This window comes from Archocentrus centrarchus, chromosome 24 (assembly GCF_007364275.1).
Source record: "Archocentrus centrarchus isolate MPI-CPG fArcCen1 chromosome 24, fArcCen1, whole genome shotgun sequence".
Taxonomy (NCBI): Eukaryota; Metazoa; Chordata; class Actinopteri; order Cichliformes; family Cichlidae; genus Archocentrus; species Archocentrus centrarchus.
Window position 1 is genome coordinate 16,265,508 of NC_044369.1, and position 26,934 is coordinate 16,292,441.

At 40.9% G+C, this 26,934-nt stretch overlaps 2 protein-coding genes across 3 annotated transcripts; one reads left to right on the forward strand and one right to left on the reverse strand.

Moving 5' to 3' along the window:
- Positions 1-756: 756 nt before the first annotated feature.
- Positions 757-17,883, forward strand: snx9b (sorting nexin 9b). Of its 2 annotated transcripts, XM_030722158.1 has the most exons (19): positions 757-1,039; positions 2,623-2,709; positions 5,475-5,549; positions 7,694-7,819; positions 8,349-8,426; positions 9,513-9,675; positions 12,347-12,473; positions 12,821-12,905; positions 13,160-13,285; positions 13,528-13,645; positions 13,723-13,853; positions 14,513-14,616; positions 14,730-14,833; positions 15,008-15,085; positions 15,318-15,394; positions 16,374-16,463; positions 16,959-17,073; positions 17,161-17,252; positions 17,435-17,883. In XM_030722158.1, exons 1-19 carry the CDS (start codon positions 1,028-1,030, stop codon positions 17,480-17,482), a joined length of 1,836 nt encoding a protein of 611 aa, XP_030578018.1. In that variant the 5' UTR covers positions 757-1,027; the 3' UTR covers positions 17,483-17,883. The 2 variants fall into 2 exon arrangements, with proteins under 2 accessions (XP_030578018.1, XP_030578020.1); XM_030722160.1 differs by lacking the exon at positions 8,349-8,426.
- Positions 17,884-20,163: 2,280 nt separating this feature from the next.
- LOC115774807 (techylectin-5B) lies at positions 20,164-25,135 on the reverse strand. Its single transcript, XM_030722225.1, has 9 exons — positions 24,955-25,135; positions 24,415-24,667; positions 23,716-23,931; positions 22,829-22,948; positions 22,532-22,646; positions 22,314-22,451; positions 21,406-21,622; positions 21,104-21,299; positions 20,164-21,030 (listed from the first exon to the last, which is right to left on the reverse strand). Exons 2-9 carry the CDS (start codon positions 24,568-24,570, stop codon positions 20,884-20,886), a joined length of 1,305 nt encoding a protein of 434 aa, XP_030578085.1. The 5' UTR covers positions 24,571-24,667; positions 24,955-25,135; the 3' UTR covers positions 20,164-20,883.
- Between the last annotated feature and the right edge of the window lie 1,799 nt (positions 25,136-26,934).

Below are 26,934 nucleotides of genomic sequence, written 5' to 3' on the forward strand. Positions count from 1 at the left end.
AGCATCCGTTGCCCGTGACTGTTTTGTGCAGTTCAGTAAGCAAGCAGAGAGCACATGAGGAAAATCTCTGCAAGGTTGGAAGTCTTCAAACTAAGATGAGTGTGAGTGGAACTGCCCAACTCCCTCCCACCATCCTAAGACACACCTGAAATTGGCTCAAATAAAAATTTGATAGGCTATATTAGAAGGTGACAGTGGGTGAGCGGGAATAAGTATCTCATCTGGTTGGTAACGATCTGTCATTGAAAAATGTAAAGAGTAAAAAGTAAAAAAGTCTAGTTGTACTGAATTAAATAGTAGCTGTGTTTTCGTATAGATCCAGACCAACCATACCAAATACAGACCTTGGTTTAAAATGCACTTGCACAGTGAGGCCAGCAGAGGGAGACGTAAGCATAAGATACTAGTTCAGGTTTTGGGAGTTCAGGGTCACGCCATTTGAGCTGTCAACCCCAGAGTAAGTAAATACATCATAACTGCCCTAAATTATTCAAACGCACTTGAACCTTAAAACCATCAAAAAAGACGCAAAAAGTACTATTATTATTAATATTATTATTTTTTTTTTTTATTATTATTGACAAATTGTAATATGCCGTCTTTCTTTTTTGTCATTGCCTAATTTTGAGGTGTTTTATTTCTTCTTCATATTTTTCTTTAAATTAGACTTTATACCCGCAGTTTTAAATAGTCATGTAGGCTCTGTGCAGGAGTTGGACTACTTTCCGGTTTCTCTGCGTGCTGCAGGTCACTCCCTCCTCCGTACTGTCAGCAGCTCTTTACGCGCTTCAAATTTGGCAGTGGTACTCAGCTAGTCTCGTACACACCTTCCATTTTCGAGGATTTTGAGTTTTTAAACGAGCTACTGTTTTTAGTCATGTGTTAATGTCTTTGTTGGGGCGGGAGGAATTACCGTGTTTTCTTCGCCTTCAGCTGAAGTGAAGCGCGGAGGAAATGTCCAGCTGAGGATTGGAAATCCTGAAAACCACAGGGCCTGTTTTTGTAATGACTGATCAATACTTCGATAATGGCGCAAAAGGTGGGTCTGACAACTTTCCCTGGCTTCTTTTAAACCTCCAGCCCGACTTCACTGGCCGCTTGGGTTTCGCTAGAAGCTTGTTTTTTTACGAATACTGAGGGCTGTGTACTTGGACAGAGTTGCAGTTTCTCGCATTAGTTTTTACAGTCAAGACTTAACTCGGTGAGCTACATATGAAAAGTGAAAGCCTTTCGTGAGGCTCATGGCCGCGCATCAAATATCTGTATGCGTTCAGCGACAAACAATTGCTTTTGCTATACATGGAAAATGTGTCTCATTAAGAAAGTGTCTTGTGACATTTTACTACCTTTCCAGTGTGGGTCATAGCTGCCTCCGCGGAATTCTGGGAAATGTAGTCTTTGGCGCATGTACAGCTTGAACATAAAAAATTTACCTGTGGCATTATTAACACGATAATATTGCTAATAGTATAATGCGGTTAATGAGTATTCCTTTAGGAGTACCGGAGTCTGGGTCACAGAGTGTATATAAAGTTAAACTATAGGTAAAGTTGGGGAGTTTACCTCATCTAATCTAGGTATGGTTTACTTTAAGATATACTGAGAATAATAACACAAGTCTACTTACCACATTAAGCATTCTTAAAATAAAAGATTAAAGATATAATGGCTTAATGTGTGAAAATGGCTCATTTTAAACTTTCACTACAGGGCATAATGATTTTTTTCATAAATAAAGTAGCTAAAATAATTCAAACTAATAGACTTTACAGCAGTCAGCACTGTAAAGGTCATACCAGTGAAGGATCAATGACAAAAACGACCTACAGTGTTGGAGGGAGAGGCTAATACTTCAGTTTGAATTTTTTGTTGTCTGTGGAAATGAAAGAAAATGAAGAAAAAATGAAAACACTCTTTCTGTTATGATGCCTGTGTTCAAAAGCCTCATCCAGCATCCTTGACTGCAGGCTGGTGGTTGGCTGACACTAGAATAGCTCTGGTTTTAATGGCTGATAAATAGCCTTGCATTCCATCTCACTGGTTAATGAACAAATTCCACACACACTGACTTTGATACTGTTTGTTTAACCCACAACACACTGTAATATATATATATATATATATATATATATATATATATATATATATATATATATATATATATATATATATATATATATATATATATTATAGTGTGTATATCCCCTGGGCCCATGGAGGAACAACAGATTAGTAAATGTGGGTCACAGTGAGAGACCTTGTCGGCTCCCGTATTAAGTTGAACTGGGGAACGTAGTAGGTCTGGCCTTGTTTTTGTTGATTCAATTTATTTATATAATTCAATTCAATTCAATTTTATTTATATAGCGCCAAATCACAACAAACTGTTGCCTCAAGGTGCTTTGTATTGTGGGTAAAGACCCTACAATAATGCAAGCATTCAGTTAAGACTAAGCATGCCATGCCAAGAAGAACAAGTTTGGCCTGTTTCACTGTGACCTTATTCCCTTTACAGTGTGTACTGTGCATGTGTGAAGGTACATACTGTATATGTGAGTAAGTTTGTCAATCAGTTGTCCAGTAAGCCTTAAGTTTATTTATTTTTTCTTTATATTTCTGCAGGCACAGGTTTTATACAACTTCACTGCTGAGCCTGGAAACAATGAGTTGTCGGTGACAGAAGGCGAGACCATCACTATCACCAATCAGGTAAATAATACAAACACTGCGCTACTTTCCATCGGTTTAGCAGCAGTGTACACCAGGGGCAAGATCCCAGGCTCTCAGCTGTGAAGAAGCTGTATAAATGTGACTCCTGTGCTTTGAGTTTTTAATTTGGCATGTTTACTTTCCATTTGTGTCTGCCTGTAATCTAATGGAAATTTTGGATTGCAATATGTCATATTTAAGAAATAATGTGAACTAATGTACACAATATAATCACATCTTCCAGTAGGGCTGTAAAACTTATTTAAATCACATGACTTCATGTCGTCTTGAACACAGTGTGTCACAAATATGGATGAAGGAAGGACAAGAGGTGAAAAAACACAGAGCAAACATGATGTCATTGCTGCCAGTCACAAACATTTCAAAGGTCACTGGCTAAGTGCTGACCTACATAGTTTTCTAATCAATGTCGATGTTAAGTGTATCAGGATTTACTGTATCAGGAAAAAACAGAATATATTTTTTTCTTTCCTAAATAATATAACTGTGGAGGAATATGTCCTGCAGGGTTTGGTGTACATACATACCCAGGTTGCCTGGTTATTTCTTTTCGCCTGGCACTAAATTCTTAAATAATATGTAAATGATAAGTCTGACATTTGACACAATAAATCAAATCCAAGTGTGACAAATAGTAAAACAATCTATTGGGTTTCCACAGATGACATGTAGGCTTGTCTATAGGCTTGGCAGGGTTTAGTCATCATTACTGAGCATGTCTTAGGGTAAAGTTTGTGCAGTGCACAAAATTACAATGTCAGATTTTTTGTTCTGTGTAATGTTACCTTTAACACTATCCCTGATGGAACATTTATTTGAACTTAACAGTCACTCATGATTTATTAATTATTCAAGACTCCCCAGAATGGATAAATATGTCCCTCTCACCCCTTGCAGGGGTGGGAGTGGGGTGGTATTTGTGTGATCTGAAGCTCGGGTCCTTGGGTACCAGAGATCTGGGAGTTTGAGGGTTCTGCGCAGTATCTTCTGTTCCTAGGAGTGCACTCTTCTGGATAGAAACCTCTGATGTTGTGTCTGGAATCTGCTGGAGCCACTCTTCCAGTTTCTGGGTTACAGCTCCTAATGCTTCTTTTACCACTGGGGCCACTTTTGGACTTTACCTTCCACATCTGCTCCACTTGTTCTTTCAGCCCCGGTACTTGTTTTCTTGTGCTCCTTCTACCTGATGTTGCTGTCCATTGGGATTGCCACATCTATCACAACTGCAGTCTTCTATTCATTGTCAATCACCATTGTCTGGTTGGTTGGCAAGAAGCTGCTTGTCTGTCTATAACTTAGCCTTCTAGTCCATATGCAGCACAGATGTTCCTCTATACTATCTCAGCCACTTGGTTGTGCCTCTCAGTGTACACTGTCCCAGCTTGCGTCTTACATCCTGCTATTATGTGATAGATCAGGCATCCTCAAATCCAGGCCTCGAGGTCTGGATTTGAGGATCCCTGTGTTAGATGGTCTCTGAGGCACCTTTGCACAGTCTTCAACTTGGGTCCTGTGGGCTGTGGTAGACTCCTGCCTCTACAGATCTGGTGCTTAGGGTCTGTTCTTGTACTGCAATGATCAGAGCTTGAGTTCTGACCTAGAAACTGGCGTATTCTAGCCACTGGCAGGATTTTGTGATGCCAGCCAATCCTCAGTCTATCGATGGTATAACCAAGGGGCAGGGGTTTGGTTGTCCGTGACAGTCCCTCCCCGTCTTCAGCTGCCTGAGGCATTCTTGGAACAACTCTTTTTTTTTGGGGGGGGGGGGGGGGGGGGGGGGGCATCTTCCTGATGTATACACGGATACTCCGTGTTTCATCTCGGATTATCACTAATCCTTGTTCTCCCACTTTCCGTTGCTTGTAGAGCCTCGGGTGGAGCTTCAGGTGGAGACCTCTGTATGTTGTGAAGAGTTTTCATGTCTTGACAACAGCGACATCTGTCTCCTTCTGTGGCCAGCTGGGGATCTGGTGACCAATAGGGAGTATGTATTGATAGCTTGGATCTTATTCCTACAGCACCTGTTGTACCTTCTGGAGGTATTTGGCTGCGGCTGAACTTCGTACATCTTTCTCATGGTTCCCTTCAGGCATCTTTGTCATGGTTCCCTTTGGCCTATGGGATGTAGTAATTTTGTGGATGTCCTGTATATCTGCTGTTCTGCCTTCTGGTAGCTCCACCCTTCAATCTAGATGACCTTGTCTCTCTTTGTGACTTATCAACCACACTTACCCAGTCTGAATAACATCCCAATATCCTCCCTGTAGATCCCGGTGAGGTATATAAGTGCATTAGATTTTAAGGTATTCTCTGTTCTTTAAGTACAGTAAATGCATTTACAAAGTCAATGAGTGATCGTGTTAAATAATCATGATTTTAATATTGACATATTAACCAAAATAATCATGATTATGATTTTTTTTCTTCCATAATTGAGCAGCCCTATATGAGCTCACTGGATTCAGTGATCCTGGTAGTGGGGATAATGTGTTGGTCAGTGTTTACATCTGGAAGCATGTCCTCTGATGGGACTCTGCCAGGGAGGAGTCGTGCTCTTGGTTGGGTGGCTACCTTGAGTCTCGCCACAATCTTCCTCGGTTCAGTAGATGCAGCTGCCCTTGCAGATGGCTGGGCATCACATAGTTCAGTTCCACTGCTCTCTATCATTCTGGAGAGTCAAATACTTGAGGACAGGCCTTGTATTTTTTTCCTGTAACTAATATGCAGCTGGTTGTCTGTTTCAGAATATTGGCGGTGGCTGGGTTGAAGCACAGAACTCCAGAGGGGAGGTTGGACTGGTGCCTGAAGACTACGTTGAAGTGAGTTATATTGTGTCTGCTGACGTGAAGAGTATACAGGCAATATTTGCAGAAGTTTCACGCCACACAGAATATTCAAAGTGAATTTACCACAGAAAATTAAAAACAAACAACAACAAAAAAACCCATTCTGTATTGAGATCATTATGTACCGTGGGTATAATGGAACTTGTCGAATTTTTAGTGCATTAATCAGCTAGACATTTTGTAGACAACTCATTACAGACAAAGATGTATCTGCATATTGTGGTGCTGTCTCTTACATGAAACTAAAGTCACAACAGGATGTGCCTCATTCAGGGTTTTGCTGATTTGAGGGTTTTTGTGTATGCCTGTGTGTGTGTGTATATGCGAGTGTATATTCACGTGTACGACTTGATCCAGTTACTGACTTCATGAGGAGGATATGATTCACTCTGAAGAAATTCAGACACAGAAAGAGCTGTTTAAAGCTAAAGTCTGTGATGTTAACAGCATAACATCACTCTAAACACTTACCAAATAACAACTCTCTCTCTCTCTCTCTCGTACGAGAACGAGAGATAGAGCGAGTTAGTGAGAGAGAGAGAGCGAGTTAGTGAGAGAGAGAGAGCGAGTTAGTGAGAGAGAGAGAGCGAGTTAGTGAGAGAGAGAGAGCGAGTTAGTGAGAGAGAGAGAGCGAGTTAGTGAGAGAGAGAGAGCGAGTTAGTGAGAGAGAGAGAGCGAGTTAGTGAGAGAGAGAGAGCGAGTAGTGAGAGAGAGGAGAGAGAGAGAGAGTGAGAGAGAGAGAGAGAGCGAGTTAGTGAGAGAGAGAGAGAGAGAGAGAGAGTGAGAGAGAGAGAGAGAGCGAGAGAGAGAGAGAGAGAGAGAGAGCGAGCGAGTGAGTGAGAGAGAGCGAGCGAGCGAGTGAGTGAGTGAGAGAGAGCGAGCGAGTGAGTGAGAGAGAGTGAGAGAGAGAGAGAGAGAGAGTGAGAGAGAGAGAGAGAGAGAGAGAGAGAGAGAGAGTGAGTGAGAGAGAGAGAGAGTTTAGTGAGTGAGTGTGAGTGAGAGAGAGAGAGAGAGTTAGTGAGTGAGTGTAGAGTTGAGATAGAGATGGAGTTAGTGAGAGAGAGAGAGAGTTAGTGAGAGAGAGAGTTAGAGAGAGCGAGAGAGAGAGAGAGAGTGAGTTAGTGGAAGAGAGAGAGAGTTAGTGAGAGACAGAGTTAGTGAGAGACAGTGAGTTAGTGAGAGAGAAGAGTGAGTTAGTGAGAGAGAGAGAGTGAGTTAGTGAGAGAGAGAGTGAGTTAGTGAGAGAGAGAGAGAGAGAGAGTGAGAGAAGAGAAGAGAGAGAGTTAGTGTGAGAGAGAGAGAAGATAGAGAGAGAGAGTGATATAGAGAGAGAGATAGAGAGAGTTATTGTGAGAGAGAGAGAGAGAGAAGAGAGAGAGAGAGAGTTAGTTGAGAGAGAGAGACAGAGTTAGTGAGAGAGAGAGAGTTTCGTGCCGCGCGCGCGCGCGCCGCGCGTTCTTGGCCGCGCGCGTTGCGCGCGCCGGCGTTAGTGTGCTCGAGCGCGCCCGCGAGCGGCGCGTTTATCGCTGGCGCGAAGCGGCGCGCGCGCGCGTTCGCGCCGCGCGCGAGCGCGAGTTAGTTAGATAGAGCGAGTATGAGAAGAAGAGAGCGAGTTAGTGAGAGAGAGAGAGTTAGTGAGAGAGAGAGAGAGAGATTGATATTAAACATCTGCTTAACTTTGCAAACTTTGGACGTGCGCATGTTTGTCTGACCTTGAGTTACCTCCAGACTGTTTTGATTCTGCGTCCAAATCATAAAAATCCACAGATGACAATTGCACTTGTAGCTTATGCAATGCCTCATGAAAAACACCAGAACTCAGTTTGTTTCTCATGTAATTTCGCAGCACTCTGCAAAAACAACAGGGTGCTGAAATAAAAAAACTGGATCAGGTCTGGTGGTCAAAGTGGTAAAGCATGTGTACTGAAACCACCAGCTACTGCTGTCACATTTTTGGATAAATTGAGAAAATTAAAGCCAGAGAATGAAAAATGAGAGTGTCATATTAGCACATAAGAATGTACCTTTAAAAGCCATTAGCTCACTGGAATGTCTGGAATTGTTCACCTAATGGGAATTTTTCTGTTTCTTTATTTGTCTTTTCTTTTCATTTGTAGTTGGGTCAGCAATTTTCTGCATTCCCATCAACTGCAGCACCTACTCCAAGTTTAGGAAATGTTGCATCTCCAGACCTGTCCTTCTTTGATGCATATGCCCCTGCAACAACACCTGCACAAAACCAGGTAACGCACGCAACTAGTCAAGATACAGCTTGTCTTCTCAGTTTCACAAGCCCAGTGCAACGCTGTGAAAGTATGTGTGAAAAATATAGATCAGCGCACCTGGTGTGCTGTTGTTGTCCCACTCATAAATGTCTGTGATGGGGTTATGCTACAAAAAAACCTAGACAAAAAGCAGAAGTAAGTGATGGCCAAAATATACTGACGTTTATGGACCCTGTTAAACCCATAGATGCAGAAGTGAGACCAACTGGTGGCGGAGATATTCAACTTTGTCATGTCATTTTTAAATGACATGGTTTTTAGTCCAGCAGAATTTTCAGTTAGCAGGCAGGAAGTTCCACAATAGTGAGCATAGTGCTGGATAAGTAAAAAAAAAAGTTGTGGCTCAGCGAGTAAGTTGAAGCAGGAAATGTGTCAGCTATCCTTCCTCTGACACATCTACATCACTTTAACACCGTCCCTGTTCAGTGTATATTGTCACTTCTGGCACTTTGTGGTGATGTCACCTTTTTCTCCCCCCTCCCTCAAGGTGGATGCTGGGGGCTTGAGTCCCCAGCCGGAAACCCCCGACACCCCAGTTTCCCCCTACCTTTCGTCCCCCGATGAGGTAATCGTTACGTGGGGTGGTGGGCGTGGCCTAAAGGCATGAACCCAAGCCCTCATGTCCTCATTCTCTGCCCAAAGCAATCCTTCTCCCTGATTGGTCTGCTTTGGCAAATTCCCCTGCTACCCCCCCCCCCCCCCCCACTGCCTGCAGAAAGCATGATCTCATCTTCTCCATTCACCTCGCACTTCAACACAAGACAATAAGATGCTTACACATTACACCAATCAGCTCCCACACAAGCCTTTTTCTTTCTTTTTTTTTTATTTATTTATTTTTTTGGAACAGTATGAATCAGTGGTAAAAGAGTTCATGATCCTCACTTATATTTTACTAATCACACTGACAAATCATTAGGCCAGAGCACATGCTTTTACTTAAATCATGATCAAAGTCTTGTAAATATAAGTAATCACTTTAAGTGCTGCTCTGTAATGTACAGTATAAGAGCTGCTAAATTAAAAGAGTTATTCCTCAGTGCACTTGTTTGTTAATGTCATTTGAGCAGTTTGCTTTGACACTACCTGTTCACTTTATTTGGTGATTTTACTAATTTCATGTTTGTGTAGCTCGGGGGTGTAGAGGTTTGATTAGCATTAAGCAAATTTTAACCTACAGAAGACACACACACACACGCACACTGTTTTGCATGCCTTCAAGTTGTTAAAGTTGTGTGTATGCCTGCCTTGCAAGCATGGTATGCTGCATTTTAAGCATTTTTTAAAAATGCTAGAAAAGCAATAATAGTATGTATAAACAAATGGCCATTTTTTGTATGTAAGCATGTGCCTTTTATTCCAGATTCTTTGGTATATTTTGATCTTTCCAGTTAACCCCTGTGTACAGCAGCATTTAGGCACTGCACAGTCACTGCCAGGTTGAGTTATCGGCAGGTTTCCTCAAAGAGGCCCGGTCCGCATCACATGTTTGGAAAAGGATGTTGTTTTAAAACTACTGTCAACTTCTCATTAAACAGACTCCAAACAGGACTGGACTCCACTCTGTACCTTCTCTTCCACTCGCTCTCACTTTTGATCTGTTATTGTGGCCTGTCTTCCATTCCTCTCAGGCTCTCTTTCTCTCTTGCAGGCTACTAATGGTAATGATCCCTGGTCAGTGTGGAACGCAGACCCATCGGGGGGTTCCACTAACAACTGGGCATCTAATCCAGAGGGCACCCAGACTGGGAAGAGCGCTGCTGACCCCTGGGCCTCTGTGTCACAGGGTCACCCTCAGGCTTATCAAGGCCCAGGTAAAAAAATAATAAAATAGCAGCATTGGTTGTCCTAATGTTAGAAACATAATATATACCAGTACTATAAGAATAAAAAACAATATCTTGTGACAGTTTTAAATTTAAGGTTTTTCTTTTTCTCTTTTGTTCTTACACACTGGTGTGTTTCTGTCATTCTAAAGTGCTTCAGCTTCATTTTCACAGTATTTGTTAGTGTCTCAATGTGGCTGCAGGAGAAGGAAGAACACGCAATGTTGTTCGGCTCTTGGTGTCATCACAGTTTCCCATGAAAGAATTTAGCTTACTCTTTGCTTCTTTAAACTGGTCTTATATATAAGATGTACTGTATGCATGGCTGTAGGGGAGCGAGTAGTTCTACAAACACGAGTGACTTCAGAGTCTCCCTGCAGGTGTCAGCTCAATCCATCAAACAGCCAAACTCGTGTTAGTCAGGCAGGTTGTCTTGTTGCAGTCATAATTGTTTGACATGATGAAGGTTGCTACATCAAACAGCATTTGGTGTTTTTTAGTGAACCTGTATGAAAGTTTGAGCTCTGCAGACATTTGGTGAAAAGTGTTTGAATGACAAGTAAAGAACAGCTTTGACTCTATGATAAGACCAGAGATGAACTGAGAGTTTGTCAGTTTTTGATTTGTGCTTGATATCCAGTGTTTTGCTTTTTTCATTCATGAGGTGATGTTATGGAAGCAAAATCACTTAAAATCTCAAATTGTGATTAGAATTTTGCCATCATCAAGCAACATCAGGAGGGTGTTTACATCATAGAACAATATAAAAAGGATTTTTTTTTTTTTATATATATACAGGACGGAGTACTGTCTCCTGTCCTTCATGTTAACTCCAGTATTAACAGAAATGCATGATATGTACAGTAAACCCTGTAATCTTGAACTCTACATACTGTATTATTTGAAAATACTGCATCATTCAGATCTTCACAGATTTGGAGTGACTGTAACTCCTAGATGTGTTTTGCTCCGGTGCAGAGACAGAACAGTCGGATCATGGTTCTGTTTTTGCTCGACTGTGGAAAATTGTGTCTCACTCATGACTCAGAAAGACAAATTACTCGATCTGTTTTTTAAATTCTTTGCTTTCTCTTGTTTAAAAAAAAAAGGAAAAAAGTACACAGGGAAAATTGTCCAGGGAAAATTAACAGACTCTTTTGTTTCTCTCTTGCTAAAGGCATCTACCCATATCCTTACCTTATTGATTACACAGGTATCCCATTTAATGTCTATTGGAAGCCTGTTTCTCATTTTTGTGTGGACTACCAATAAGTACATATGAAGAATGAAACTTGACTTACATATTTTTTTTTTAAAGCATGTGTGTACAGTTTGAGATTAACACAATATTAACTTTGTAAATTAATATTTGCTTGGCCTGCATAGATAGAAATCAGTAACTAGAGAGATTGTTTTCTGTTAGTTGTATAGGCTTTATGTGGTGAGTGCATTTACGTGTTGTTATACTGAGATGAAATTTAAAATGCTGCTCAACTTACAGTACACAAACAAAACTTTTATCAGGGCTCCCTTTGCTGTTCTTAATTGTGTATCTTTATGCTTTATGGGTAAAGTATACATAAGTTTACAAAGAAAAGTGTGGGTATTTACCTTGGAAACTGGCTGTGGCTTAACACCTATTTAAATTTAGCACATGTGCTTTGTGTCTTTCATAGTGTTGTTTCATTTTGCTGTTCTAGAGAGAACAATAAAATGACTTTGATGGTGATCTGGTTGCCATAAAACTGTATAGAATTTAATATGTTTGCATACTTTTGCTTCTAGTTTTAGTGCCTTGCAGAGTTGGGAGTAGTATTGGGTGTGAGTCTGTCTTGTTGTGCTTGCTGGTGGGGGGGGGTGCACCTATGGCATTATCAGCAATAAACAGACATGCATACACACACTTGTCAACTACCTGATCTGAAACAAAAAGCACATAAATTATGTACCAAAAGGGGGAAAATGTGAGTAGTATAGGAACCGTTGCAGTTTATTTTGAAGTTAGGCAAATTCTCTTTGCCGTTTTCTCCAGAGTGATTTGTTTCATGGCTTAATGATATTTTCAATGCCAGTCTCAGTTGCACCCGTCCAACTATACGTATATGTGGAAATGTTTTCTCTTATTGTTTGAGGCCCGATTTGGACTTTAAGGGTCTGGCTGTAATAAATCCTGACAAATCACCCAGCCTCTTTGCTTTGAACTATATCAGTGCGCTTTGAAGCCTGCTTTGAAGTAAAGTGTGCAGTTTTTGAAAAAAAAAATGTCTGTTTCAGTATGCATGCAGTATTTTAACAAAGGAAATGTACTTGACAAATTTTTGCTTGGCATTTGATTTCATGTGAGAGCAGTGATGCTTAAAATCTTTGAGCGTGAGAGCGAGGTATTTGCATTGCTTCTGAATAGATGTGTGCTGCTTGCTCTCAAGCTCAAGCAACTGAATCCATTATCTCAAGAAAAATCTCTTATCTTATATTTACAGCTACAGAGTAAAGTTTAGTAGAGCATTAAGCTGTGAATGTTCACACAACTCTTTTAGTAGGAAATGGCTTTAAATCTAGTAAAATATATAATGCACTCTGTACACCTGCAGTGAACTATTTTATTTTTTGTACATGTGATTAAAAATTAAGAACTCTGTGTGCATGAATGTGACCTCAGGGGCAGAGGATGATGAGTGGGACGATGAATGGGATGACATGAAATCCACTGGTGAAGAAGGCGGAGACAGTGGAGTAACACAAAGAGGTGGATCACATGCAACTTCAATGAAAATCTCCCTCAACAAGTAAGCGTTAATAAGTAGTAGTAATGCATGAGGCTACAAATCAGATTTTAATGTAAAATAATGCAGTCGCAGGTTAAATATTTGGCAAACACAGATTACGTTTTAAGCTGTTCAGTGTATCTGAAAAGTACAATGAAAAAAAACTGCAAAAGTACAGCATTGTTACAGAGTTTGAACAGTAGAATGTACTTTAGCTAAAGTGTGTTCAGGCTTTGACTGTAAATAAAGTTAAATTATGGCAACACAGAGTTACTAACAGTTGCCTTGTTCTAATGATGGCAGCATTTTGTGAAATAATTTCTCCAAAGAAGATTAATCAGGAAACTTTGTCCTGTGTCTTTGATCAGGTTCCCTGGGTTCTCCAAGTCAGGTCCAGAGCTCTACCTCCTTTGCAAGCAGCTTGTAAAGAGCAAAGAGAGGCTACCAATTTATGTAGGTTGTCTTTAGAAGTTTGTAAAAAAAATTTAAAAATATGTTGATGTTTTTCATGTGTTTTATCAGTGCTGTCACGACATTATAGTGCATCTAATTAAGTTATTGCACAGTAATCATCAGTCATGTTTAAAAGCCTCAGAATATTTCCCTTTATATGTAGTGGTATTATAGCATCCTTTTGCAGCTTGACACATTTTTGTGTGGCTTAAAATGAAGAGCAGTAGGGTTCTAAACCTTTGCTTCATGCTCAGATGGGAGAAGTTGGTCCAGTGTGGTCTTACCCAGAAACCCAGCTTGACTGTGTTGTAGCTGATCCTAAAAAAGGCTCAAAGATGTATGGCCTCAAGAGCTACATTGAGTACCAAATCACACCCAGTGTAAGTATCCAGGAGCTTTTTCAGACTGACAAATTAACTAAATGTGCTAAGCTAGTGTTTGGACACAGGCCAAAACCAAATAAATGGAAGAAAGACATTTGAAATGAATATCTTTATTTCCTTTAATGGAAGCTGTAATTTTTTTTTCCCAAGTAATGTGAAGTGTTTGCTTCCAGTTTACATGGCTTACAATGTCTGTGTTTTTTTTTTTTTTTCTCCCCCCGTTTATTTTTGGCTTGCAGAACACAAACCGACCGGTCAATCACAGATATAAGCACTTTGATTGGTTGTATGAAAGACTTCTGGAAAAATTTGGGTCAGCCATCCCCATCCCTTCTTTACCAGACAAGCAGGTTACAGGTAAGTTCCTGACTCTCACACCACCCAATGAATGGAGGGGACGGTATGTTACAAATGTATCAATCTTCTTTTAAAAGGCCGTTTTGAGGAAGAGTTTATTAAGATGCGTATGGAGCGGTTACAGGGTTGGATGATCAGGATGTGCAGGCACCCTGTCGTTTCCAGCAGTGAAGTATTTCAGCTTTTTGTCACCTACAAGGATGAGAAGGTAAACTGTGATTCCTCCACTTTCATGTCTTTTAAGGTCTTAGGCTTAAATTGTGTTTTTGTGTCAGGGCTTTCCTGGACCGATGTACGTAACTGGAAATCCCCTCTGAACCCACCTGCGGTCGACGCAGCCTGAAGGGATTGTGTTTATGTGTAGGCTTCTGAGGGGATTTCCAGTTATGTACAGTACCAGTGTGTCTAAACTTTTGACTGATACTGTACATAGGCCCCGCAAAGACTTGACACAGAAGTATAATTCAAGCCTTAGAGTGTGTTCTGCACGGCTGAAGAGTTAAAACTCCCAGCTTTTACCGCTGAAGTCAGTCTTACATTAATGATTTTATGATGTGACAGGCCATTGCATGTTGTCAGGGTGTCAGTCTGTTATTGGGCACTAACTAAAGAGTGGAAGAGGAAATTGATGCCATATTTCATGTTTGCCTCGACACTAAATTTACAACTCTAATGTTTGGTGAAGCTGTACAGACACGACTATAAGCTGCAAAGCAGCAAACAACCACAGGATATTAATTCTAGCTTCTCTCTGGCACCTGCTGCACAGACCAGAACTAAGATCATTTATTACTGATAATTTAGGGTTGGGGCTTATTTAGTGGCATTAGTTGTTTATTGTTTAATTAAAATGATTGATTGGTACAGGATTGGAAGATGGGGAAGAGAAAAGCAGAGAAGGATGAAACAGTGGGAGTGATGATTTTCTCCACGATGGAGCCTGAAGCTCCAGACCTGGACCTGCTGGAAGTGTGAGTTACATGAAGATTTCCAAAGAGAAAACCGTAGCACCAAAAAGTATTGAAATTACTTGTTTGTAGTATTGTGTTACGTAATTCATGCCAGTGGTGTTTCTCATTCACAGAGAACAGAAATGTGAGCAGTTCAGCAGGTTTACCAAAGCCATGGATGACGGAGTGAAGGAAGTCCTCACAGTGGGTCATGAACACTGGAAGAGATGCACAGGCCGTATGTTCACACTGCACTCAGGCTAAATAAGTGTTTAGCACACACAGGCCACGCCTTTGCTCTGTGCTCTAATTACTGTTTACATTAAAGGTTCATTATTCTGATTATTTTGTCAACTTAGAAAGATTGAGGAAAAAAAATTCCTTGTTACTCTGTTCTTTTGTTTTTCCACAGCTTTGCCCAAAGAGTACCAGAGAATCGGCAAAGCCTTCCAAAACCTTTCCTCTGTCTTCACCAGCAGCGGATACCAAGGTACGGAGTACAAATATCGATTTGGCGTCACATGTTATTTGGAGTGCCTGAGGCATTTTCCCAGGTGCAAACAGTTCTGTGTGTTCACACAAGTGGAGATATCTGCTGTATTCAGCGCCTGTAATAATCAGAGCCATGCAGTCATTTGTTGTGTGGGAATTGGTTTAGAAACAAAGTGGTAGAAAGATGCTGCTGAGAAACATGATGTGTTTTAACAGCGTTTCTGTTACAGGTGAGGCAACCCTGACGGACGCCATGACAGCAGCGGGGAAGACATACGAAGAGATAGCTCAGCTGGTTGCAGAGCAGGTAAGTTCTTTGACCAGTGTTGTGAAATAACATAATATTAAATATATAATATTTAAAGTAAGAGATGTCTTACTATGATCGTGTCTGGACACACACAGACCATAAAGAGGCGGGGGTGGGGCAGTGCGTGTGCTATCGCTGGTGACTTCAAATGCCTTTTTTTTTAAAAACACTTTTATCAACAGCAGCTTTCTGTGGTCACTGTCTCTGTTCACCGCATGTGTCAATGTCTGACCATTTCCTGAGTGTTTACGTCCTTGTTAATGACCTCTTTAACCCAGTGTCCTGCTCGTGAGTTTCTATCTGTGCAGGAAGACACTTATGACAAACTTACTTCTAGTGCTTCCTCAGTGTTGTTTTGACCTCGTATATCATTGTGGCTTTTTAGTGACTGTATTGCCTGATGAGTGTGCAATGTAATAAAGTCCATTCTTGGCCTTTTTGATGTCCCAGCAGCTTCCAGATGAAGGATTTGTCTGGTAAGCTTGTTCTACTCCAGGCAGTCTTCATTAGAGATTTGGTAGAATTCTGGTTCTAGTTGAGTGAACCCTGTGTTACAGTTTAGACCGTGCCTAGATGGATTCATCTCAGGGCATTAAAGCCTCAAATTTATCTGATGTTTTCCACAAATGCTGCAAACAGCGTTTTCCTGTAAGGTCAATGATAAGCAAAAAATGTAAATGATAATTCGACCCTAAAATATTTTGTGCTATCTTCTATTATGTTGGTGTTTTATTTCTGTGCCATGTCTTCCCAGTGTGTCTACCTACTGGATGTTCTTCTGAATTCATGGTGTTTTTATACGTAGTACTGCTGTACAGTGAATTATGGCTTTATTGTATTTTATCTTATCAGGCTCTTGCATTCCTTCCTGCTGTTTTTTTTTTTTTTTTCTTCTTCTATTTTTAGGTACCGAAGAGACTCACCTTTTTACTTTACATTTACCTCTTAATGTTTGTGTCTGTTTTTATTCTATCAGCCCAAGAAGGACCTCCACTTTCTCATGGAGACCAACAATGAATATAAAGGACTACTTGGATGTTTTCCAGATACCATTGGAGTCCATAAGGTACACGAGCACCCATGCTACAGGAAATGAGAAAATTTCCTATCAGCAGAAATGTTAACTAACCTGGAATGGGGTCATTTGCCTGGGATGAGGCAGCCGATGGGAATAGAGGTGCTGGGCGTGCCACAGTATATGATGATCTTATTTTCTCATACCAGTATCTTCTGACTAACACATACACTTTCAACCTTCCTACCTACCTAGGGATACCTCATAAAAATGTATACAGTTACAGGTCAGCACCTATGACCATGTCAGCACTCCGTGCTATAATGCAAGCATTTTCTCAGTTATTTTGGATATCCCCAAAACTGGGAAACACTGAAACAATCTATGATAGGATAAATAGCAGAGCAGAGGAAAAACATATATATTTGTTTTTTTTAACGTGAACCGTCCCTTTACTAGATAAAATGAGCATTTACAAGTATTTATTTATGTATTGGCCTCCTTAGTCTAACTAAAGTGTTACATATTTATTTTTGATCCCCACAGGCAGCCATAGACAAAGTGAAGGAGGGCGACAAGCTGGTGGCAGCCAGTAAAATTACCCATCAGGAAAAAGGCACCATGGCTAAACGTGCCAGCACCATGTCCTATGCATTACAAGGTACCCCTCTGTCAGAGATCTCGAAGTAATGTGCTTTATCACTGCATGATGTCTGATGGCCATGGTTTCTCTTGGTTTGTGCTGCAGCTGAGATGAACCACTTCCATAGCAACCGTATCTATGACTACAACAGGGTCATGCAGTTGTACCTGGAGGAGCAAGTCAAGTTTTACGAGACGGTAACAACATTTTTATACACCATTTCTCTCAGTAAATTTGAGTCTGAAACGGTTTGTCCTTTTCACCACCGTATTACCTGGGAAGCGGTTGCATGGTGCTTAGATAGCAATGAGATGAAATCATCGCGTGACCACTCTCAGCTTCTGTATTCATGCCCGTTTGTCTTCCTCTGTTCCCCCAGATCGCTGCGAAGCTGAGACAAGCGCACAGTCAGTTCACTACGATGTGAAAGCGGCCGCTGGCTGTCTTGCCGTAAAAGACAAGAAGATTTAAACCAGCTCAAGATCCCAAATAATTTTGCTTATTTTGCAGTTTTTCCCCCCCCCTCCCCTTTAATTTAAATTTCACTTCTGTATTTCTCTTACCTCATCTCCTCTTTTACAGCTCTTGCCAAGAGTCCCTGCTTGTGGTTTCCACTACTTTCAGAGGTTAAAGAGCATGAGCAACATCTGAAAATGCTTTGAGAATAACAGCTGAATATGACAAATCATTTATATAAACCTTATCTTCTGTTCAAAGTCCACAGCTGGTAACAGAAAGGAAAAAAAAAAATGGGCATGAAGTCAAATCCCAGCAATTCTCTAACGTGATAGGCTTTTTTTTTTTTTATACAGCTTCAAACATTATAACCACCTGTTTCAAAGTAATGCTCTGCAGCTTTTAATTCTTGTTCCAAGGTAATGATGAAAAGGTTTATAAATGTGGGCATACAGTAGATGCGAAATACCAAAGCTATACTCCGCTCTGCCAATAAGGACAGCCAGGAAAGTTCTAAATATATCTTTGATAATATATTCAAGCTTTACTGTAGGTTCATTTGAATCTTTTTTTTTTTTTTTTTTTTTTTTTTTTCACCATATGTAGTATTCATGTTAAAAATAATTACCACTATTGAAAGAAGCATTACTTTAAGGATCTAAATCTTGGAAGAGTTAACAGAAGCACTGTGTCCTCCTTGTGTGCGTCCACCACTCGCAGCTCCCAACTCCCCTTCATTTGCTCTTCCTCAAAGGCGAACAGGAAGCTCCACCTTCTTCCTGTCTTGCCCTTTGAGGGAAAAATAGAAATGGTAATCTTGGTTAACACACCCAAGTTTACATAGGTTCACACGGCAGTTTGTAGAATCTGGAATAAGTCATGTTTTTTGGGGGATTCTTTTATTAAAAGCACGTTACAATCCAGTGATTTTTAGTTTCTCTCCCTGCCAGACTGGTTTCCTGTCCCCCTTCTGAAGAATATATTTGTCCAACTCAGTTATTGTGTTTGATATAAAGGTGCAACAGCAAAGTCAGCTGCAAGAATTTGTACTATAAGAGGAGTTTGGAAAAGCCATGGATTATATCATGTGTGTTCTTTTTTTTTTTTTTCTTATCACCGCCCAGTTTTCAATCAGTCGCTAATCTTGTTCACTCTTTGTTAGAAAATATATATTCTATTGAACCTATCAGGGGTTTCTTGTAATTGATATATTATGTATAGAAGTATTTACAATACGTTGTCATTTAAAGAGGAAAATACAATTTGATTTATTAAACAATGATTTGTACTCATTGGGATTTCATTTATTTATTTTTGTGTGTGCGCATGTGCGCGTCCGTGTATTTTGAAAGAGACCTCAGTTTGTTGTCTGTATAACTCGGAGTGTACAGCACACTACACACCCAGATTTCCTCACAGTAAAGCCTTTATTCCCTTCAGCAGTTTCGTGTGTAGACACGGACAGGAATGGGAATGAGCTGGCAGCTTGTGTGAAGAGTGCATTTTGTGCGTTCTTGTAGTGGAGGAAGTGAAAGAGGCTTTTTTACCCTCCACTCTCACTGCCATCAGGTGCAGTTGTACATGTAGGCCACAGTGGCTATATGTGGAGATCTTATCAAATGGAATAACCCAGCACTCTCAGTTTTGTCACATATTTTTAAGTGCATGAGCTTTAGTTTGTTTATTGCTTCACAAGACCATATAGAAGCCTTACAGAATTTTTATTTTCCAGTTTTTGCAGGAGTTTGGACTGAATATATTGCAATCCTGAGGCTTTTTGGGGCAGGTTTGTGTTGCACCTTAACAAAATATCAGCTGTATTGGCATAGCCCAGTTTTAAATCAATACAGTGTTAGAAACTAACATTTTGTGGACGTCAGAGAATGGCTGATGTGTGAATACCATAATACCATGGTTATAATGCATTTTTGGGACATTCAAAGGGCTTTATAAAAAAGATGTTTATAATTATGCATAACTTTTAAGGTGTGTAAAGTGGTGTACAACTAGTGCGTAATTCTTTAAAGTGCCAACTGTTTGAAGTAAGAGTGATTTCTAATGTAATTTCCTGCTCACATGAGCTTCCTTCCTGCTCCATCTACTGCACACTCATACTTGCTGCCCAGTGCTACGTCTCTCTGGCACCATGACCATAGATCGATTTTATTGTGCCACATTTCTGTGACGTGTATTTGAAAACCAACACAATGACATTGCCTTTTTTTTTTTTTTTTTGGCATGTGTGTAGCTGTATTTGCTGGCTCTAAAAAAAAATGTAAATATTCATAATTGTGTTATTGATAACTGTTAAGTGCATATAGTGTAATTTTAAAATTACAATTTTAGAAACAGATTTCAGAATATGTTAGAGCAGTTCTGTGTTTATTTAACACTATGGCAGTGACATGCTGTGCAAAACGTTTGGCATGAAGGTATAGCACATTCTAAACTTCTAATATATTACGACCCATAGTTGGGCCATGATTAAAACCTTGGTAAAAGTTGTCATGCATGATTATAAACACTTAGGATGGTTTTGCAAAGCCTTATAAATGTGTTATACATGCTGTGATTTGCTTATAACACATTACAGACAAGATCTTGAGGAGAGAGGATCCGATACTTCTAGCTTTCTGTACGTGAAACATGTTCTTTATGCCATATTTTATGTGTACATATAGTGTTTATTGCACAAGTCATACATTTATGTTTATGTACATGCAGTTCTCAGATAGCACATCATCTTTGTCTGACCCAATACTCTGAGACAGTATCACGTATCAAATATCAAGTATGGGTCATTAGTTCTAATATAATTAAGTGAGCTTATGGCCTGATTTTGTGTAGTAATATTAAACCCTTTTTATTTCAAATACATTTGCACATTTGATTAAAATACTAGAGGAGCATCAAAAGAATAAAACTGGCAACAGAGTGATTATAAATATGCAATAAGCGCAGAGCATTCAGCAAACTGTGTCACATGATTCTTGCCAGCTGCAAACTGCCTCCACTCGGTGGCTAAAAAAAACTATGGGCCATTTCTCTCATACAAATACGTTTTTGGCTGGTATTTCAAATGTCAACAGTATCAAACTAAGGTACAAAAACAAGTATAAAACAATGAATTCACTTACCATGAAAAAAAAAAAACAGTGAGCAGGATGAAGGTTATATTCACACAATATAATATGAATATCTGTTGCAGTCGCTTAAGATTTGAAAACAGGACATTCCTTTTCCAGAGGTTACTCAGTAGGTCTGCTCCATACAAAAAATGTTTCCTTTGCATATAAGAAAATGCCACATCCCTACTATTGCTGCGAGGAAGCCCAGTTCCTGTATCCTCACCACTGTTATGGTGAAAATGGATCAGGGTGATGAACGGCTTTGGAAGTTGCGGGGTCGTATCATCATGCTGACTTTGCGTAGGGAATAATAATCAGAGTCTTTCCAGGAGTGCCAAACGATTCCATCAGGACCTAGAGGCCCTCGTCCTTTGGGGGTGTAATGGCCTCCCTGCATGATAAAGAAGAGGTGAATACTCGTGTCTTTAAAAATGTAAAGTACGGGGTAATCCATGTATCCTTACCCTGTAATAGACTCCATTAAGGTTGGCGTAGAAGCACTGGTTGTACCACCAACCGCCGTGTGAGATCTCAGCGCAGATGTTGCCACTGTCTGGCGTGCTGAAGCCCTGCTTGTCATGGTACCAACCGAAAGAGTCCTGCACCGTGCCACTGAAGCCTGACACATGGAGACGGTACTGATGCTCCTCATCTTCCACACTGCAAGAAGTTATGTTGGATTTACAGTTGGTTGTGCATGTTTTGCAATAGTCTGCCCAGTGCATGTCAGAAGATTTTGTCATCTGCTTGTGTCCATGACACTAACCTGAAGCTCTGGTAGAGGGCATGTTTGTGCTTGTTGCTCCAGTCCTCCAGGTCAATGCGGAGGCTGTAGTGTCCCTGGGTACTCAGATCATGTATGTGGTCATTGCCTAGCCAGAACTCTGAGTGCAGGTCGCCAAATCCATCTCTGTAGTCCCTCCAGTTGCGGTCAAAGCTCAATGAGCCATCAAATCTCCGCTGAATCACAGTCCAGCCACCACCTGAGACAAAAGCAAAACTGGGACGTCTGTTCCATGTTTGATAGGTTGTTGTCTGCTCAGCTGATGACTATAGGTCAGGTATACAGTACTCAGTAGTCTGACACTGAAGCTGAGTAGCTATTATAAATGGTGCTGCATATTTTAACTCTGGCCCTTCCGCTGAAATACAGGAACTGCTAACCCGTCTTTTTGTGAATATGTCATGGTGTCATGTCAACACTACATCGAGTGTGAAGAAGAAGTCTTCCTGCAACAGTGTCAACAAAGTTTCAAGTAATGAGTGTGTGTGTGCAAGTAATGTCTGTGAGCCAAAAACTCAGGCTTTAGATGCCCCTGAATACTCTGTTTTAGTCCTTTTTTTTCCTACTCTTTGCTTTGTATGATGTCAGTAAGAGGGGATATGCTGATATGGTCATTTCAGGCTCACAGCTCTGACTGTAACCACAGAACTACTGTTCAAATCTCATGTTTCAAGGGGCAGCAAATCAGAAGAAAGCTGGCTTAAAGAGAGGGCGAAGTGGGGGTAAAACAGGCAGTTTTAGACAGACAATGAACTGAGGGCTTCAGCAAGGACACGTATAAGACTGTGACTAATGCAGTGCTACTATAATAGAGTCCTGGAATAATAATATGGCGTTGAAAATTAGCACAGTCGGTTCTCTTTAATTAGGCCTGCTTGTACATGACTCACCATCTGTGTCCATGTCACAATAGACTTCTACAGGCATCCCTGCCAGTGATGGCACCACAGTGTAAAGACCAGATCTCCTCACGCCGTTATAATAGACAGAGGTGCAATCTATAGGACAGTTCCTCACATGCTGAATCTCTGAGGGAAGAGTGCAGGAGAAAATCAACACAAGTGGTATTTGGCACCCTCTGCTGGGACATAATCGCATGAACACATACCTGGATGCAGGGCATCTTTAGCATTTATGAGAGGATTGGGTCGGACAATGTTAATCGAACAACCCGGGCTTCTTTTTACTTTATCCACCAGAAGTGTTAGATTATGGAGTTGGTTCTAAACATCAAGACAAACAGAAAACAACAATCAAAAACTTCTTATATTACCATTTAGCGCGCACACACACACACACACACACACACACACACACACACACACACACACACACACACACACACACACACACACACACACACACACACAGAAACTCTAGGAAAATGCCTCTAAACAGTAATAACCTGAAGGTCTAGGATCAGAGTCCCCTGTAAGTGCAGCAGGGTCGTGGCTTCGGCATAGTGGAGCTCCAACTCATGAAAACGCTGTTCCAAAGAGGCGTTCAAGTGGAGCCTCTCTTCAGCCTGACATAGAAGTAGACACACAGACTCACACGTGAATGAAAGCGCATGCGGCAACTGAGAGAAGTCAAAAAAGAATCATCATGTGATTCTTTGATTTGTTCACTTTTTTTGTCCATCATTCCTGAATTTTCATTATCATATTACACATCACACAGGAAACAAGTGGTGCAAGTCCAGACTTAAAACCAGCTTAATCTATTCGGAGCTCGGACACATCACCAATAACTCCCATTACCACAACCCCTGGAGCCCTCTCCCCTGTCCCGTGCTTCTGTGCAACACACAAGCCATTTCAACTGTGGCCACCGACCAAACTAGCTGAATGTCTCTGTTTAAGCTTACAGTGAGGCAACGCAGGGCAGAGTAGGACGCTAATCCTGTTAGTGCCTAAGGTCAAGGACATGCTGGGAGAGAAGCCAGCTTGATGACCAAGCACCAAATAAGAGTAAAGAACTGCTGCACGTTTCTAGGTGGACACAGTATATGAAGCATATGTTTATTTCAAATCAAACTACAATCAAGGTTTATTTGAACAAATGTGATTATATTTAATACTACACACAGAACCGATAAATCCCCCCCCCCCAAAAAAAGTGAGCTGCTACAGGTAAAGTCTGTATAAAAGAGCTCCCTGTCACAACATTCTCTGCTTAGACTAAAGAAAGTAATCAGAGGTGAAAGGATTGCTGCTGATGGCTGACTCAGGTCTGCTAAGTCTAGCATCCCCGCTCCTCCCACCTGCTTAAGTACAAACATGGAAATTGCACCTGCAGCTCGAGCACTTTGATGCGGTGCCGATGGTTCCTCAGCTCCTCCTGCAGCTCAGAGATGGTCTCTTTCAGTGCCTCGATCTGCTGCTTCCTCTCCTCATTCTCGTGCAGCCAATACGAAACCTCGTCCGTGCAGCGAAACATATCGGGGCATCTCCGCTCGTCCAGCTGAGGCAGTGTGGCCACCAGGCGACACATCCCATTCTCCATCAACTGTCGAGGACAGGTTTAGACAGCTGAAACATCATGTCTGGTTATGTCAAAGAAAAATGTTGTCTTTTTTATCGCTGCATTTCAGTTTGTTGGATTTTTTTTTCTGAGGGGGGGGGGGGATGCTTTTCCACATAATCTCAGATTTGTATCAAGTTTTCACTTTTCCTCACTTGTGGAAGTTTTAAAATTCTCTGATTTCCCCTCTAAATTTGAGACTGAATTGACTGAACACATACAGTTTTCAAATAGGTGTCTACTCATCTTAGTGCATTGTACGCCTCAGTCCACTCCTTATGACAGTGTGCTCTACCTTTATGAAACAGCTTTTTTATGCACTGCATGTGTACTTGGATGGGAAACATTATTCTGCTCAGATGGAAAGCTCCATCACTGAGCTGATGGATCTCTGGCGTAAAAGCAGCAAGCTGTTAGCGGCAATAAGGCATCACTTTGGCATGTGTTCAAGATGGTTACAGTAATCACCTGGTTTGTGTACTCGCCACACTGGGAGCCCCCACCATTGCGGATAATGGTAGCATTCAGGCCGTCTGCTTTGGCCTCTGGGAGCAACACAATGAGGATATAAAGAGCAGAGCACATGTTCCAGCCGGGAAGGGCAGTTAAGGACAGGAGTGACATTGCTGCCACGGGTTAGTCTGTCCCTGCCTTGTCAGCAAGAGCGGGCATGGGTCTTCCGGAGTGTGTGTTTCACCGTGTGAGGGTCTGCAGGCTCTGTCTGCGAGGAGGGAAATAAAGGAAACAAGCACATCATCATTCTGTGAGAAAATAATATAATTCATGAAGCCATCAAGACACTTTAAGCTCGCAAAGACATGTTTTCTCTGACACACAAACACAAGCATGAGCCAGAGGTCTTAGTTTATCACTTTACAACCGTATTAAGGGCCTGAATTATCATACTCATAAAGTTATCTGCTGTTTTATAGACATATACTATGAAAAGAGGAAAGATCTGAAAAAACAAACAAACTGTAGCACCTGTGGAAAAGTAGGTGTACTTACTCCAGCTACACACCGTCTTCTACCCCATTCCTGGCTTGCATTGGGCCAGGGGGTCCTTTCCATTTTCTTCTCCTCCTTCTTTTTTTCCTTTTTGCCTCTTCCTCTCACTCTACGTGCTTCATGCTGCTTCTCTCACTCTCCATCTCTCGCCTTCGCACCTCCTTTTCCTCGCTTTCCTCCCCGATGTGGACATCTTAGTCCAATAATCCACCTCTAAGAGGATTCACATGACAGGGATGGGAGGGAGGCGGGCATGCAGGGAAGTGATAGTGGAATTATGGGTAAAAGCAAAACATGTGGCAAGAGCTGAAAGATTTATTTTAATTTACTAGAAATATCCACGTTTTGTGTTAAATTTTCGACTGCCTTTATTGATTACATCAAACACTGTGGCAATATGCACTCAACTGTTTTTCATGGTTATAGTTTTTTTTTTTTTTTTTAAGTTTTACTTTATATTTTGACAAATAAAATAATCGTCTCACAGGCACTCATTGGAAATGATCAAACATTAAAACTGTGTGTGTATTAGAAGAGAACACAGTGTAACTAATCAGCACGTACAGCAAACAAACATCACCCACAGGTAATCCTGCTCTGAGCTAGTAATGAAGGATGATGTGTGTAGGAGTGCGAGGGGTGCTGATCCTATTACAGTATCAAAGCAAGTCTTTATATTTTTATGACCTTGACTGTAGCTCAGCATGTGTCTCATTAAGGAAAATAAACTGCACACGAAGACATACTATTATAGGTTCAGTACACTTTTAAAAAAAATGAAAAAATGAAACAACAGTCTTCCAAACAGTCTCTGCAACTCTGCTATGTTGACTGAAGAAATGCTGCAGAGTTAATCGTCCGATCGGTCATCCATCCGCTTTTTTCAGAGGATTCAGCAAATCACGCAGAATACAAAGCAGCGCTTTAACTTCCAAGTGCAGATGGAATACACACAAAGCGAGATCCACATAGAAACTCTCAGGAACTCGATGTGTCGCTGCTGTCTGCATGTGAGAGAACTTAGGTGTGTGAATGACCACATGGTGGTGCCATGTAACCACTTTATTACCGGCTGATCTTACTGACCTTTCACATCACGGTGCTGCAGAGAAACACGACAAACAAAAAAATTACTTACCACAGAGACAAGCGATAGGACAAGAAGGGAAACGTTTTGCAGCTGGTTTCCAACAAAGTGGGACAGAGTGAAACAGATATGTTAAAAACAGAGCTGAATTCATACAATAAGTTTTTAAGTGTGTAGTAGGAAAGATGGTTTTTACATTCTTATGTTGCACTTTTCTACAACACACAAAAAAGGATTTACAAAGTATGGTTCACGTGGGGAGAGAAATACAATCAGCTTCACCCCATTTCGAGTAAATCGTCACAATTTAATCACCATGCTCACTCATTTTCAGCTGTGAATACAGATATTTTGGTAGACAGCAGAATTTAGTGACAGAGTTTCATGAACAACTTTTCTCTGCAGCAACAAATAGAATTCAGGATCAATGCAAACAACACCAGCAAGGCCACGCAACCATAAAAACTAATTAAGCAGCTAAAGCTCACCTTTTATCTTGAAGCCAGATTTTCATTTCATACATTTTCATTGCAAAAAAACCCACTAAGACTTCATTGCTTGTATTAGTGCAGCAGATAACTTAACATTACAGGGGAATCAAAGTGGATACAAGTACCAAAATGGTCACATACTCTTTTATGATTAATTATTTGATAAAGCCCATCAGCCACTTTCAATATGGAACTCAATTTTTTTGATCCACCCCCCAACAGGATTGTCGGGTGTAGTCGTACAGTAATGCTGGACCCCTTACAAAACTGATTACCCAGTTCTCCCTCATGGCCCCCAAAGAGCTTGTTGTTTATGGTGGCTCAGGATTTAGAGTGGGTTGTCTCCTCTTCAGAAGGTTGAGGGTTCAATCCCCAGCATCTGTATGCTGAAGTGCTCTTGGG

Bases quoted from the DNA above. Each gene is read 5' to 3' on its own strand.
- LOC115774807 (XM_030722225.1), bottom strand. From the start codon at position 24,570: ATGTCACTCCTGTCCTTAACTGCCCTTCCCGGCTGGAACATGTGCTCT. The intron at 22,452-22,531 runs GTATGTGTTCAT...CTCTTCCCTCAG, and splicing joins TAAAGATGCCCTGCATCCAG to AGATTCAGCATGTGAGGAAC. The intron at 21,300-21,405 runs GTTAGTGTCATG...AACTTCTTGCAG, and splicing joins GCCCTCTACCAGAGCTTCAG to TGTGGAAGATGAGGAGCATC.
- snx9b (XM_030722158.1), top strand. The intron at 12,474-12,820 runs GTAAGCGTTAAT...GTCTTTGATCAG, and splicing joins ATGAAAATCTCCCTCAACAA to GTTCCCTGGGTTCTCCAAGT. The intron at 12,906-13,159 runs GTAGGTTGTCTT...CTTCATGCTCAG, and splicing joins AAGAGAGGCTACCAATTTAT to ATGGGAGAAGTTGGTCCAGT.